The 15,292-nt window shown below is 30.8% G+C and overlaps 3 protein-coding genes across 4 annotated transcripts; 1 reads left to right on the forward strand and 2 right to left on the reverse strand.

Moving 5' to 3' along the window:
* Nucleotides 1-20: 20 nt before the first annotated feature.
* On the reverse strand, nt 21-3,113 carry LOC113872357 (ADP-ribosylation factor-like protein 8a). 2 transcript variants are annotated; one of them, XM_027509856.1, is made up of 7 exons: nt 3,095-3,113; nt 2,571-2,687; nt 2,012-2,093; nt 1,884-1,916; nt 1,624-1,745; nt 670-831; nt 21-374 (listed from the first exon to the last, which is right to left on the reverse strand). In XM_027509856.1, the coding sequence occupies exons 2-7, from the start codon at nt 2,612-2,614 to the stop codon at nt 257-259; spliced, it is 561 nt and encodes a 186-aa protein (XP_027365657.1). In that variant the 5' UTR covers nt 2,615-2,687; nt 3,095-3,113; the 3' UTR covers nt 21-256. The 2 variants fall into 2 exon arrangements, with proteins under 2 accessions (XP_027365657.1, XP_027365658.1); XM_027509857.1 differs by lacking the exons at nt 2,012-2,093; nt 3,095-3,113 and having other exon boundaries at nt 207-374; nt 2,571-2,702.
* Nucleotides 3,114-3,822: 709 nt separating this feature from the next.
* LOC113873378 (octanoyltransferase LIP2, mitochondrial) lies at nt 3,823-4,818 on the forward strand. The gene is made up of 2 exons (XM_027511476.1): nt 3,823-3,881; nt 4,096-4,818. The coding sequence occupies exon 2, from the start codon at nt 4,099-4,101 to the stop codon at nt 4,804-4,806; it is 708 nt and encodes a 235-aa protein (XP_027367277.1). The 5' UTR covers nt 3,823-3,881; nt 4,096-4,098; the 3' UTR covers nt 4,807-4,818.
* Nucleotides 4,819-9,310: 4,492 nt separating this feature from the next.
* Nucleotides 9,311-13,329, reverse strand: LOC113871864 (endo-1,4-beta-xylanase 5-like). Its single transcript, XM_027508958.1, has 7 exons — nt 13,266-13,329; nt 13,134-13,180; nt 12,686-12,908; nt 12,017-12,183; nt 11,494-11,592; nt 10,204-10,995; nt 9,311-9,661 (listed from the first exon to the last, which is right to left on the reverse strand). Exons 1-7 carry the CDS (start codon nt 13,327-13,329, stop codon nt 9,311-9,313), a joined length of 1,743 nt encoding a protein of 580 aa, XP_027364759.1.
* Between the last annotated feature and the right edge of the window lie 1,963 nt (nt 13,330-15,292).

Below are 15,292 nucleotides of genomic sequence, written 5' to 3' on the forward strand. Positions count from 1 at the left end.
ATGAATCTTTAAAAAAATTGATGAAGACAAATATTTATTCAAATTCATTATACATGTAGCATTAGCAATTGTCTTACATTAAATTTACAACACTTGAGATGTATTTCATAATAACCTACATATCAAATCACATGTTGTTTGATGTGATGAAAAAATAGAAAATAGAAACTAGTATCATACAAACAGAAGTCGCTTCAATAAGCTCAATGCGTCTATAATACAACATGCAAATAGATTTATAGGAAGAACTTAAGCTTCAGTTCTTTGATTTAGAATGTTTTACAAGCCAATCAACGACTGTATCAATATTGGTGGAGTTTTTACAAGAGACCATGAAGCAACAAACTTCTCTATCATTGATGGATTTGAGACCCCTGCACATATGAAACAATATTAGAAGTCAAGTACATTCTGAAAGCTAAATTGTTTAAATAAAATTACTGGGTGCAGACAAAATAATGAACATTACTTAGTGGGGTATTCTTAAGGTAGCAAAAGTAAAGATGATAATAAATTAGCAGCTAAAGTCATTTGAAATGGCGTGATTTGACTAGTAATTTGTACTTTATCATAATAGAAATGTTTAAGCAAACTTTTGCTTTAGTCAATATCATACTCAACTTGGCTAGGTACATCTGACCATATTATACATCTGGACACAATACTTACATTTGCTCTGTTAGGTCTTGCTTAGACAAAGCCTCTGGTTTGTCAATCTTGTTACCCAAAATCAGCACAGGAATCCCATTTAAAGAAGGTTTATTCAACAAGTCATGAAGTTCACTTTTAGAGTCAGGTAAGTTGTCGTGATCAGCTGCATCAACAACATAACTGCAGCTCCCACCATAAAAAATTGATGATATTCATACTCTATAAGATTTTGATCATATAGATAAAAACTAAAATGAAAATTATACAACAATACAGGAAAACACAAAGTATAAAGTTGAAATCTGTGATGCCTTGGATGGAAACAATAAAGACTCAATTACACTTTAAGCAATCTTAGTTTCACTAAAATTCAATTTTGGTACTCCTTTCAATTGTAATCATATTATCCTAATAGTTTTCATTTTTCACATTGATGCAATTAATTCCTTCTGCGATGGTGATGTGGTCTATGATCAAGTGACGTGTCACTCTATTTTATATACTCTGCTGGCTGGAAAATAACATGGTGCAATGCCACATGGCAGAGAGCGGGAGTTCATGCTGATCTCAATAAATCTCTGAGACATAGAGCTGCAAGGTGAGGTTTGCAGCCAGATTGTTCATGGGAACTTATTTAGAAGGTTAAATTGAACGATCATTCATAGATTTCAGTATGGGAAAAATATATACTAACTTCATGTTAAACAAAGTATCATACTTCATCCTTTTCTAATTACAAATTTTTTTGGGATTACTTTTTCAGTTGTCAAATTTGAAGTTTCTCATTCTTATTTCTTTAAAAGTGAAAAAAAAAAATATTATAGCAGAAAATATTGAACCAAATGAGACAAAAGGCAGTGTTTTGACATATTTTGGTAAGAAGGGCATATGAAATTTTTTTGTAGTTAAGAAAGGACAGTAATTCAGTCACTGATGCAATGATTGAGTGTTTCACAGTGTTAGAGGTAATACACAATAGCTGAAACAGCACGGCAGTATCTCTCCCACATACTGCGAAACCTTGGTTGACCTCCAAGGTCCCATAACTTTATAGTCACGTTCCCTTTGGTTACCTTTTTCATATTAAATCCTACCTGTAGACAACAACTTCAGCAATTAACTTAGCAGAGAAATAATTAAGCAAAAATTTGTGGGAATAGAACAAAACATCTAGGATGCAGCACGACATGCCCCAGTTGAACAGTTACAGTGATTAAAGAAAGATAGTGTACCGTGGGAATCATGTCCTCACTATATCCACCAGTCTTCAGCAAAAGGAACCAAACATAAACCAGGCATCAGCAAGGTAGGAAAGGAAGAAATAAAATGGAAAATTAATCATGTAGGTCTAGTTACATACTGCAATAACATTTACAAGTGATGTTTTCCCAGCATTCTGAAGACCAATCAAAGACAACTCCATTTCATGCTTGAAAAAGAGACTACCGTTCGGCAAGAGAAAGAAACAAATTAAATAATAATGATGATAATAATAATAATAATAATAAGCACACCATAAAGGTCACTCGATCCTGTTGAATGAAATATTACAGAAACAAAAGGAGCATTTCAGTTAATCATCACATCACCAATCTCTCAGAAACACTAAGAAAGGTAAGGACTTGGCCCCAATTAAACCCTTCACAAGTAATGAAATAATTGGAAATAAAAGAATTCCACAGTATCGGTATGCAATGCATGGAGCTCAAAACTCAAAAGGACCCTCTCGTACTCGATTAGTGCTTTTTCACTTATGCACTTACTTAAAACTACTCATGGACTAACACAATCCACACTACATGGTCTTTTTTTTACCTTAAGTTTCATGTGATTGATCATTCGTGAAAACAAGCAAAGCAATACAAGTTTTAAAAATTATGTAAAAACGAGAAAGAAAAGAAAGAGAGAAGAAGGTAAACCTTCGCAACCAATTCACGAAGGCTTCCCACAACCACAACCCCATTGATCAGACGTAAATGTCTTCCTTTCGATTTCAATTCTCAGCACTTCTCTATATGTTAGCCCCTCACCTTCCTCTCTTTCAAAAAGTACGACTAGAAAACTCCGTCTTACGTGTACGCATAATAAAAAAAACGTTTGATATATTGAAAATTATTTTTCTAGATTTAAAGCGGGGTATTTTTTTTACTTCTTTTTTATTTTAGATTTTTTTTTTTAGATATTTATACGTAAAAAATTTATTAAACACCAAATAACGATAAATTTAATTAGATCCAATACAACATTGCAAAAAACCAAACACGGAGTATTATTTTTTGTAAGAAAAATATTATTTCCTAAACATATGTAAAATAATAAGATAATTAATAATTTTAAATTTCTCAAAAAGAAAACTAAATTGAAAACATTCCCTGTAAAACGGAATGTATATTAGACACGTGGAATACATTTTCCAATAAAAAAGCACACTACACAAAGGTACCAAACAAAAGTTGCTCTTTTTTTTTTTAAGTAAATTTTGGATATATTGGAGAGGGGACTATGAGTGGACGGTGCCGACCGCTGAACTAAGCTCCCAAACAACAGTTTCAGATAAGTTGTCAACTACTCAACTCAACAATTAAGAATATGCTTTTGTCGGCATTTTCCATCACTTTTTAATAAGAAAAATACATTGAGAACCACGGTCTTTAAGATATTAATTTAAAATTATAAAAAAAATATTCATCTCATATTTAAATATTAATCAGTATTTATAACATACTGATTAGAAAAAAATTACTACTTGAAAATTATAATTTTAAAATTTGAAAAATAATATTTTTTCATTTTTCATAAAGTTGAAAAACTGTTATATTTTTAAATTAAATATATTTGTTATATATTAATAGTAAGAAAAATATTAATAATACAATTTTTTTAACATACTCTTAACTGTTGATTAAAATTATAAAAAGTTATTAAAAATAAGAAAATATAAATATAAATGAGAAGTATGAGGCACACATAATTTTTAATAAATTAATTCTTCATTTTTTTGGTCAACCTATTTATTGGACTGAAACCAGTATTTGGAGTTTTGTTGTTTTAGTCGAGTGGAGCTTTTAGGTTTTGGTGATTCAATAACCAGCAAAAAGGCCCATCGGGCTCACTGGGAACAAGCCCAACGCAAAGCTAAGTAGAAGGGATAGGAACGGAAGAAAATTTGAGATCGCAGACAGAGGAATAGTTGCTGTTCCCACTCAACCGTTTGAGAAGAAACCTTTTTGGTACGGTTCATAAATTCCCCGTTTGTGATAATGCTTGATCCATGTTTGGTTAATTAATCGTTATTTTTATCCATTCTAGCTTTTGAAAAATAAGCAATTATCTGCTAGAAAGTTTAATTCTCTTGCCTCTTCCTTACTTGTTACTGTCTTCCTCATTAATTCTCTTGGCATAAGAGTAGGTCATGTATGTAATTAATAATGTCGCTATGAATAGGGAATGAGGGTTTTGCGAAGCCTTGAAGTCTGGAAACTGGGAGTTGTCAACTATTTGGATGCATTGAAACTGCAGGAAAAACTGGTCTTGGATAGAAAATCTCATAGGATATGTGATACTCTTCTGTCTTTGCAACACCCACCTACATACACTGTTGGCAAAAGACAAACTGTTCACAATTTATTAATCCCCCAATCAGATTTGGAACAAATTGGAGCTGAACTTCACCACACACAAAGGGGAGGAGATATTACATTTCATGGTCCACACCAAGCCATTCTATACCCTATCATATCACTTCGCGAAATGGGAATTGGTGCTAGAAGTTTTGTAGAAAAAATTGAGTTAACCATGATTGAACTTGCTGCCCTTTATGGTGTAAAAGCTAGTCCTGGACAGTCTGGTGAGACTGGGGTGTGGGTAGGAGAAAGGAAGATTGGTGCAATAGGTGTTCGCATATCGAATGGAATCACTTCCCATGGGATGGCTTTTAACATTGATCCTGATTTGAGATACTTCAGTCATATTGTTCCCTGTGGAATTACTGATAAAGAAGTGACATCTTTGAGAAGGGAGACAGATCTTGTCCTTCCTGGAGAGGAAATAATACAGGAGCAGTTAATTTCATCTTTTGCTAGAATATTTGGTTATAATAACCTGGTATGGAAGGAGGATGCTTCTATATTTTTTGATAAAAACAAAACTGAATGAGATGTAACTGTAACAGATAGTTGTGTAACTTTTGTTTTATCTTACACAATCATTCTTACACGGTTGTTTATATGAGACGTAAATTGGTCAAATCATGTACATTCTTCTGCATTTTTTTCCCCTGAATTTTTGTGATTGATTAGTAGCTGATAATGATCAACCTAATTCAATTGTTTGATCCCAAGATTTAGATAATATATTGTGAGTTAAATGATAGAAACACGTATATTAAAGATCAGGTGAGGAAAATCAAATCAGATATTAAGATTATGCTCAATATGTTGCGGGATTGTTATGATGTTGAACCTATTTGGTTGGCTGTTGATGCTACAAACATCAATTAAACTTCTCTTCCGATCAGAACGAGTTTTCTTCTGTCACGTGACCAAACAAATAGTAAAGCAAAGAGCAAAATAACCATAAGAAGAGTGTCTCGGTTTCAGATTACAGTATTTTTTGTTACTGCTCTGATCCAGATTACTATTGCTGAACCAATTTGATTGAACTAACCAATTAATCTTTAATTAAAATATTTTGTTACGGTTAGTTGTACAAATTCTATTTTATTCTTGCTGACATAGACCATATGTTTTTCTCAGCAGAAAGAATATTGAAGCTATGCAGTCTCACATGCAAATTTGATTCTAATCAAGTGAGAGACACTTGATAACAAAGCTTCCATTATTAAAAACAACATTCAGGAGCCACTTGATTACATTATCTATTTGAGACCAAATAAAAAGACCACATCCTCTATTAGAAAATCTACGTAAGACCTCAAAACTACATAAAAAAAAAGGGTACATACTTTAATGGAGCAAATGCCGTTATTTATAGGATTTTTACCTCTACGAGTTCCCGAAAAAGTTGCAGTAAGATATAGAGCATCGTGTATACATACAATAATATCTGGATTCACATGAAAATAATAGCTGTTCCTCACATAATATAAATATGTCTTATTTTCATAAACATTATGCATAAGCAATTATATGTTTAATTCGTTAATTGAGTTCTATATATTGCAAGTAGTAACTAGCAAGAACTCTAGGAATATAATGAACTCGCTACAGTGTCAATGCTGCATATGGAGCAATAAAGTACGCTTCCCATAGGAAGAAGAAGCTTCACGTACCTGGAAAGTAATTTTACCCAGCTAAGTTTAGCTGTGCCTGTCAAACTAACCAGAAATACAAACAATCATAAGTAATATTTTATGGTCAAGAATATCAGCAAAATGAGGCAACCCATTTTATATCATGTGATTAGTCACATGATATATATTGACATGTGATGGAAAGATTGTAGAAATGTCAGAGAAGTATGGGATTTGATTAAGGATCACATGATAAGCTCCTTCCGTTCCATGTTCTACCCCACAACACTACAAAGACGTGGCAGGTCAAATAATCCATGTTTCTTCCTTTCTTTCCTCTTCCTAAATCTGAATCTTTCATACTGCTTTGAGTACTGATTGGCAAAAGAAATCTCAAATACGTTCATTTCATCCTTTTAAAGTAGTGCAAGCCAACGCTCTCTATATGCATTACTCTAGTAAATTGAGTGCTTGATCAGAGTCCAAGATCAAAACTTCTTTGTTCTCCATTGCCCATTATAGTCTTCACTCTTCAACCACCAACATATTGCTAATAAAAAAGATTGCTTTACTTTGAGACACACCTGTTAATTCCCATCTATCTTAGACACAAACAAGTGTTGCAACGTTTCTATGGGGATAGTTTCAACTTCCAAGCACCGGAATTTGCTTCTTTCAACTATCTTCAATTAATGTTTCAGTCAGACCCTGCTATGAAAACCACTCAACGTGCTTTGTTGGGTCTCTTTGTTATTATTCTCACTCATTTCATCATTTGTTCTATAGTTTCAATCAATGGAGAGAGTAGAACTAATCTCATAGGTAGGTGCCCACCACGGAAGGTGCTAGCTCCCGTCTCTTCGTTCTCTTCAAGTTTAGATAAATTGAAAATATCTCATGAAGCCCCTCAGAAATCAGTAACCACAAGTTTAAGGCAGGCTCCCCCAAGCAATTCAAACCCAACCCAAAACAAGTGACTTTGATCTATTTCTACATTTTTGCACATTTTTGCAGTTTGTCCAGCTAAATGTTGAACAGGTAGGAAAGCTGGTTTTGAAATCAAGATCAATTTTTGTAGTTAGCTGTTAGGAATTTGTTTAATTTTATTTTTGTTTTGGATCACAAAAGAGTTCTCAGTTGATGTAATAGGAGCCTATTATAGGAGGAACTCTATCTATAATATTCTGAGAATTTTATGCAGCATTATTTTGTACTTCGATTTATTAGATTAGATCACTGGTTGGTAGCAGATTTCTAACAAGAGTTCATTTTTAGTTTGGAAATTACTAAAAAAATCTTGTTCATTAGTTTCTTTATGACAATATTAGAATCTTTACTTTTCTTGATTGAGTTCTGATCCTGAAGAATCAACCTTTTGCTATTTGATCTTGTAAATGTTCCACGGCCTACTCACTAGCTTTTTGAGAATTTTCTCACTTGGATCTACCTTTGTCCTTGGCTGCACTAATATAATCATCAGAACCCAGAAATCGTATTTCCTTGATGTGATGGGAAAAAAATTATGTTTTCTGATAATGAAGAATAGCCTTTCTTTCTTTTTTTCTTTCTTTTTAAATCTTTTTCACATGATAATTAGACTATAATGGAGGGATCTCCATTAACTGATTGTACACATCTTTGCACCACATACACAAACACACACAAATAAGAACCTAAATTGCACAAGTGCATAAGGCACATTACAATTGGCTGAATTTCCAGATTGGGAAAGAACGAGGAAGTGACAAGATTTTGTCATAACTTCCTTCAAAATGGTGATGATAGGCTTCAGGGTCCAATCTTTCCTGGTCTCTTCGAGATATAATAAATGAAAGTCTTAAGTGTTCTTTTCAAGTTACAGGTTTTGGTACAACATCCCTTTCACTAAAATTCGTGCAATTGAAGATTGGTTCTTTGGAGTTTGGTATAAATTACACTCGCTTAAGATGAAACCGAGCTTTAATTCATTTCAATATATTAAAGAATGTTTTAATTTCTTGATTTTTTTTAGTAAATTACATTTTATTATTCTTGGGGTTGTATGATGTCAATTTTTACACTTGACTGAAAATTACAAATTATTTATTTTCTTTGACTAAGTATTTCTTTAATACCATTAACTATTTTAAAAGTATTCCTTCATATTTTTATTGAAATGCTTAACCATTTGTCTCAATTAAAGAAAACATGAATTAAGTATATATTTATAAAGTGTAAGTATTAATTCAAACTGTAAACAGAAACATACTTACTTAAACCCCATTATGTTTTACATAAAAAAATATTTTTCATATAATTTATTAAAAATGTTTAGTAAAAAGGATAAATTATCTTTAAAAATAATATTTCTTTATACACACGCACACAATATTGATAAAATAATCTTTAAATAATAAACAAAATTGCGAGGAGATTCCCCTGTCCATGAATCCTTAATTTTAAATTATAATTTTTTTATATACATATATATATATATATATATATTTAAGTTTAGTGTAAATTATATTTTGATTCTTAAAAAATAAACTCATTATAAATTGTGTCATTTTAAATTTTTATCTAAATTTAAAAATATTAGCATCATGTTTTGAAGATTTGATATGACAGTAATTGAGTAATTTTTTTTTGAGAATGCTACTTATACAAAAATTTTGACCAACGAATTTTATAATTTAAGGTGTTAGAAATTTTTATTAAAATTTATTTATGGGTTACAATCAATTGTGATTTTTATTTTATTAAAAACAGGCTAATATTGTGATCCATTTCTATGATGTTTAAGCCTATTAATAATGTGATTAATTACTTATGAGCTTTGGACACTTAATACTGATCTATGTGGAATATAGTGTGGGCCTAACCTCTAGGTTTATGATGGGAAGTGCCTAGGATTAATAAATACAATGACTAAGTCCCCTTTGCCGTCAAGGAAACACATTCCACTGCTCTTTAGGTTTGCCCCATTGAGAACCTAAGATTAGAAGAGAGTGATAAAACAAAGGAAGATCTTGACTTTTCACTCACAAAAGAATTCGCACGTGTAGATCATTTACGATATAATTTACAATGTCTACAACAAGTAAGTGATTTTATCATTACTTCACAATTGATATTCTAGATTCATATAATTAGATTCAACTCAATTTATTCCTACATAAGGGAGATAAAAAAGAAAGATAACTAATGCAATAAAGAAAGAAATTATAAAAGATGTTGCAAAAACTGAAATGTATCATAATTACTTGTATATGGTTTATGTTGAAGTGGAGGAAGAGCACTAATGATGGATCGATTTGGTAAGCATGAATAATGATCAAGCATGATGCTGCATGCCATTTTATTATAATATTTCGAAATGTACACATGCAATGACTGCATGGTTCAAAAGTAATAGAAGGCAATAGTTCATTACCCATGCATTTTCACGTGGATGGTTTCCAGTGAAAAATCTTTCCTTACACTTAGTTTCAGTGTTTCAGAAGTGTGGGTTAGAGGATGTGTAACAGTTACATCATAATCTCCATGATGCAATGAAACATCTACAAATCCTCTGCTATCTGCTGTGGCAAAATGAGGCCTTATTATTCCCCACTCAGCAATCAACTTGTCCACAACATCTCCAGCTGCAGTGCTTTTGAAATTTTCATCTGCTAGGGGAGTGTTGTTGAAACCAGCTTGTGATGGACCAGCAAACATTATAATCCCATTAACAGAAGGATGAGAGTAACCCTCCCTTAGTATCTCTTCGAAGTACTCTGCCTTCTCAACAAACAAGAATAACAAAATTGTGAAGGTATTGCAATCACTTGGTATATTGATTTTTTGTTTTACTGTTTCTTTCTTTTTTCTTTTTCCTAATATAAAAAAAGAAGATGAAATGATTTTTTTTTAATATTAAAGAATCGTTTAAAACAACTAATACAAACTTTAAATGCATATTTAGATTTTCTTTTTTTAGAGAAATAATTGTTTATTTTTCAAAAGCTCTCTCACAAAAATAAAAAATAAAAAGAGATTATTTTCTCAAAACAAGTTAAACTAAACATGCATTAAATTTATTAAAAAAAACTTATATATATTAATTTATGTCAATAAACTGATCAAAATAAAATGCATATTTTTAAAATAAACTTGTTTTAATATGTCTTTTTAATAGAGTTTGTTAATAAATTTTATAGACAAATATACAATAATAAACTCTGGTATAGTAAAATTTGTTAAGCAAAATATTTACGTTGTTTGTTTAGTCAAATGCTTTAGATTGTAACATGCAGAAGTTTCTGTTAAGTTGAGAAAATTACCGCATTTGGGTCTGAATCCACGCTAGCTTCTGTGAGCCATATTGGAACTTGAGCTGAAGCAAGAAGATCTAGGCCTGATCTCATGTAAGCAATATTTGGCTGACCAGGGGTAAAGTGGCCTTGCAACCCTATTGCTACTGGTATTTCTCTATTTCCAGGATAGTTCATAATACTCCTGAGTTTCGACAGAACATTGTGTGGGCTGGCAATCTCATCTCTACTATATTCAATGGTGTTATACTCATTCAAGAATAAGTTTGGTTCTGGATCAAGTTGGTAAGTTGCTGCAAAAGCCTCTGCAGAGGCATTTTCACCGAGTTTGTCCTCATAAAAGCAGAAGTGGAGATTCTCATTCATCACATCCCATGCAATGAGTTCTCCTTTGTATCTTGAAACCACTGATTTTAATCTTTTTGATGCTGCTTCGCTTAGTTCCTCAGGTGATAGGGTCTTAACCCATTCAGGTTGAAATTTTTCATTGTCCCAGAAAATGTTGTGACCTCTGACTGAAATGCCATTATCTTTGGCGAATTTCAGCATTGCATCTGCTATGGTGTAGTTTTCCTGGCCTTCAATAATCTCTGTGCTATACCACTTCATCTCATTGGTGAAAGTTGTGAATTTGAATCTTGACACAAACCAATTCTGGTATTCTTTGTTTGTGAGGATATTATGGTTCATTCCACATCCAAATGGGAAGTTCATCTTAAGTGGTTGGGCCTCCACTTTTGCTCCTTCCAATGCTGTTTCATTTATATGAGTTATCTTGAATCTCACCCTTCTCTTACGTACCTGCAGGTTAATTATATGTCAAGACTCATTATTTTCTTTCTTCTTTTACAGTTTACTACTGATTTTGTCTCTGCAATTTGCTTTGCTATTGTTTTCACGAAAATACTAGCAAATCATTATTTAACACTTTTAAGCACACTCTTTTATCACACGCTAAAATTTATTAGAAATAAAAAATTTACGTGAGTCTTGTTCTTAATCTGATATTTTTTACTTATATTTTTTTTAGTTTTTAATAAATTTAAGCTTACAGCAAAGATTGTGTTAAAATATTGTACTTCAGACCTCCTCTTGTTTTCAGTCCTCTTAGTCACACATGCATGACAAACAATTGGTGCGTTTCATTTTAGTAATAGTAAAAAAAATAAAAGAAATGATGTTTCCTCTGATGTAAAGAACTTGGATCTATGTGAAAGTATAAAAGAAGAACCGGTTTTCAATGTAAATTCCAATATCTATGAAAAAAAAGAAAAGAGGTTGATATTCGTGGTAGCTTACCCTTTCAATGCTGGCGTCTTGATGTGATCTCCATTGCTCTTTAGTGAATGGCTGTAAGGAGACATTGTCAGCCCATATTTCCACAGTGGAATTCTTGCTCTGCATTTTTCAAGAAATTTCAGTTAACAAAACTTAACAGGTATTTATAAGAACATAAAAACGGCCCCTTTGACCATTTTCTTTTTCTCTCTTGATTATGGATCTCATGCAACTTCCAAGCATCTATGATTCCTTTGATTCTACAATTTACATGCATTTTATACCCAAGAATAAAAAATTACAAATTCTTAAAATAAATAATTGAATATAAACTCATATAATTATCATTCCTCTGCATTTGCACATAGGAGCAGCTGGTTAGTTAGATTTTTGTCTCTTGGGCATGTTATTTCATCCTTAACAGAACAATTAGGGGAGAAGAGTGATAAGTGATGATCACAGAGGCCCTATAAAAATATTAGATAATTTTTTTCTTGTTTCTGAAATTATTGACTAGCAATCCAGATTCGAGAATGTTCTTCACCTCAAAAAAAATCTCAGCAGGACTTGAAAAGTTTGCAACAATGCCTCCTTTAAGGAGACTCCAGCATCCATGCTTTGCTACCACATGGCCACCTCGTACCACTTCACTTCCATTCGTTTTAAATAAAACTGTCACAGTGTCACTTCCTTCACTGACCTGAAACCATGCTGAATGTGGAGAGGGGAAGAAAAATAATCATTCATAAAATTTCAAAAAGAAAAATACTTCTTCCGATTCATGTTATATGCCGCTCTAGACTTTTTAGTTTATATCAAAATATTGGTCAATTTATAAAATTATTTATCTCATGTTATATGTTATTAAAGAAGCTTTTTTTTTTTTCAATGCTATCTTGATTTATTGATATTTTGTCTAAATACTTAAATATATTCTTATTATATTCTACCTCTTTAAATAAGCATTTTTATGTCAAAGAGTCATTTTGTTAGTGAAATTGATATTTTTTAAAACAAATATATTATTTTAAAAGACAAATAATATTAAACGAAGGGAGTAATGGCCAAGATGGTAACATTCATAAAATGAACTTGTTATACTAATTTTTTGTTACATAAATAAATTTGTCTTTATTAAAATATTGACCTTCTGTTTTTATTGAATATGGTTTTATAACGTTTTCAAAGTTTACAAAAGAGGAAAACAAGTTACCAGAAAAGATGTAAAGCATTCCTTTCTTAAGTTGAACCTGCTGTGAGAAACTATCAATTGGTTGTGTTCTCTTGCGGGCAACAATGAATCTATTGCCTTCATTAGATATTCGTTCCTCAATTGCTCCATTTCCAAACACAGTCCAACCCTCTATGTTGTGATCAAATCCTGGATTTACTATAATCCCTCCTTCATACTGTGCTCTCTCAGGTTCAACCAAACACTGCTTCATTGACAACACAAGTAGGTCTGTGTTACAATTGCTGACAGAAACTAATACAAAATTATATTTATTATGGCTTATCTTGTAAAATAAAATTATTCTGTATTCTAGAATGGTGGAACCTAAGAAGAAAACGGTACATATGGAAAACATTTTGCAACTTAGAAAACAATATTTTAGTTTCCTGGTTAGTGTATGAAATTATTTATGAGGAAGTGTTATTGCCTCTGTAGGAGCAGAATAATCATAATACATGGAATAGACGCCATGCCCTGCACATTTTAAGAAGATATATTAGAATGTGTAAACATTTAGCCCCAGAAAGAAAGCTAGGGAGGGACAGAGACAGATGGAAACCTGAGATCAGTAAAAGGCAAGAGGTGATGAACAACAAATTGCAACATACTGCACCAACCTTCATCTTTTCACTAATCAAAGAAGCCTTAACTATATTTTTAAGTTAGTATCAAAGGGTATATATTGACATTGGAATTCATCAAATACTAAAAACTTCCCCTAGTGTACCAAAGAAACCTTCCTTTACACAACGCACTCATAGGGGTTATAATAATTAACTAGATTTAAGTGCAATACGTGTGAGCCTGAAAATCGCGTTGAAATCTTTTTTTTTTTTTTATAAGAAAAGTCAATAATAGTTACAGATATTTAAAAAATAAGAAAACACATGAAAATACACACACACTTAAGAGTTATATCTATGATGTATTTGAATTTGTTTTGATGTTATTTAAAAATGAATAATATATGTGCAATTAATACCATCGAAAAAACTGATCTCATTGTAAAATCTAAATGTATTTAAAGGAGAGTTTTGTAATGTTGGTATAGATTTGTAGTAATGGTTCCAAAGTGATAAATGGAGCTGAAAAGATGAGGAATTGAATCTCAGTGACAATTAGAGAATGAAGATGCATGGTACCAAATATATGGAAAGAGATTTATTTGGTTTACTGATAACTCAAGTAAGATAGATGTAAACATTAAAAATTAAGTTAATTGGATAATTCAGATGTTCACTAGCCAGTACCTACATTTCAGATTTTAAAATAATACTTATATATATATATATATAAACTTGTCCAGACAGGACCTGTGTAGCAATGTCAGATAATTCGAATTATGGTCATCGATGACGTCCCGTGAATCACCTCCCGCTTAATACAGTGTTACAACTCAAAAAGCATATATAAAGTATTTTGGAACTTTTTTTTCTCAAATAAAGTTAGTTCAGTAATTGTAATTTTCGTATTTAAATAATAATTTTATTACTAGTAATTTTTTTGTAATTAACATTCATAGCATTATTTTTTTTTTTGCTAATACATTCATAGCATTATTATTGTAATTAATATTGCTTATGTAAATAGTTTTATTATAACTTGATTGAATACATAATTCAATGTTATGTTTAAAGAAATTTATTTTATTATACTTTATTATATTTCTTTTTCCAATACCACATCAGTTATCTGGACTCTGATTAATATGAAAATTATTCATTATTTATTGATCATATCATTAATTTTTAAAAATAATTGAATAATGACTATAAATAGATAGCGATTAATAATTATACTATAAAATATGTGAGAGAGATTCTAATATTTTTCGTTTATGAAATTATTTTAAAAATACTAATATATCATTTATCTATGTAAATTTATAAATAAACAAATAAAATAATTAAATACAAATAAAAAGGTTTTTTTAATAATATTTTATGCATTTTATTTTATTTTTTATTTAAATATTTTCTGTTATTTATTTATATAAATTAATAAGATATCATACTCCCATTATATTTTATTAATTATTGAATAAATTTTTAAAGTATAAATTTTAATTTAAATATTTAAAAAATAGAAAGATTAAATATGAACAATTAAAATTAAGAAGACTAAAATTATATAATATATATTAAGGTATAGAATTAAAATTGCAAACAAGTCAAAATATTAATAAATAACAAATAGTCACATGCAAGATTAGATGATACATATATTACAATATTTTATAACCTTTTCTTACCTCACTTTGATGTTAAAAAATAATTTTCACATATATACTCTAGGCATATATCGTTTTAATATTTCATATGATTACTTAAATAAATATATCAGACACCCACTGTTTGTTAATTCAATTAATACTGATCAAGTGCCATCCGAAGAGGAATGCATCTACATGATTAAATAAATGACTCTAGAGGTTACGTAAACAAAATTTATAAATTGTTGTAGATAAAACGCAAATAGTGAGCTTTATCAACCACATATAACCATTGTTTAGTGAGTGAGTTACAACTCATATTTGACACCAAAATCAAATATTTAAGTGGTGTTTTACAGCTCAAATAGTGAAGT

The sequence above is a fragment of the Abrus precatorius genome, unplaced genomic scaffold, assembly GCF_003935025.1.
Source record: "Abrus precatorius isolate BTA unplaced genomic scaffold, Abrus_2018 Scaffold7, whole genome shotgun sequence".
In the NCBI taxonomy this organism is placed as follows: domain Eukaryota; kingdom Viridiplantae; phylum Streptophyta; class Magnoliopsida; order Fabales; family Fabaceae; genus Abrus; species Abrus precatorius.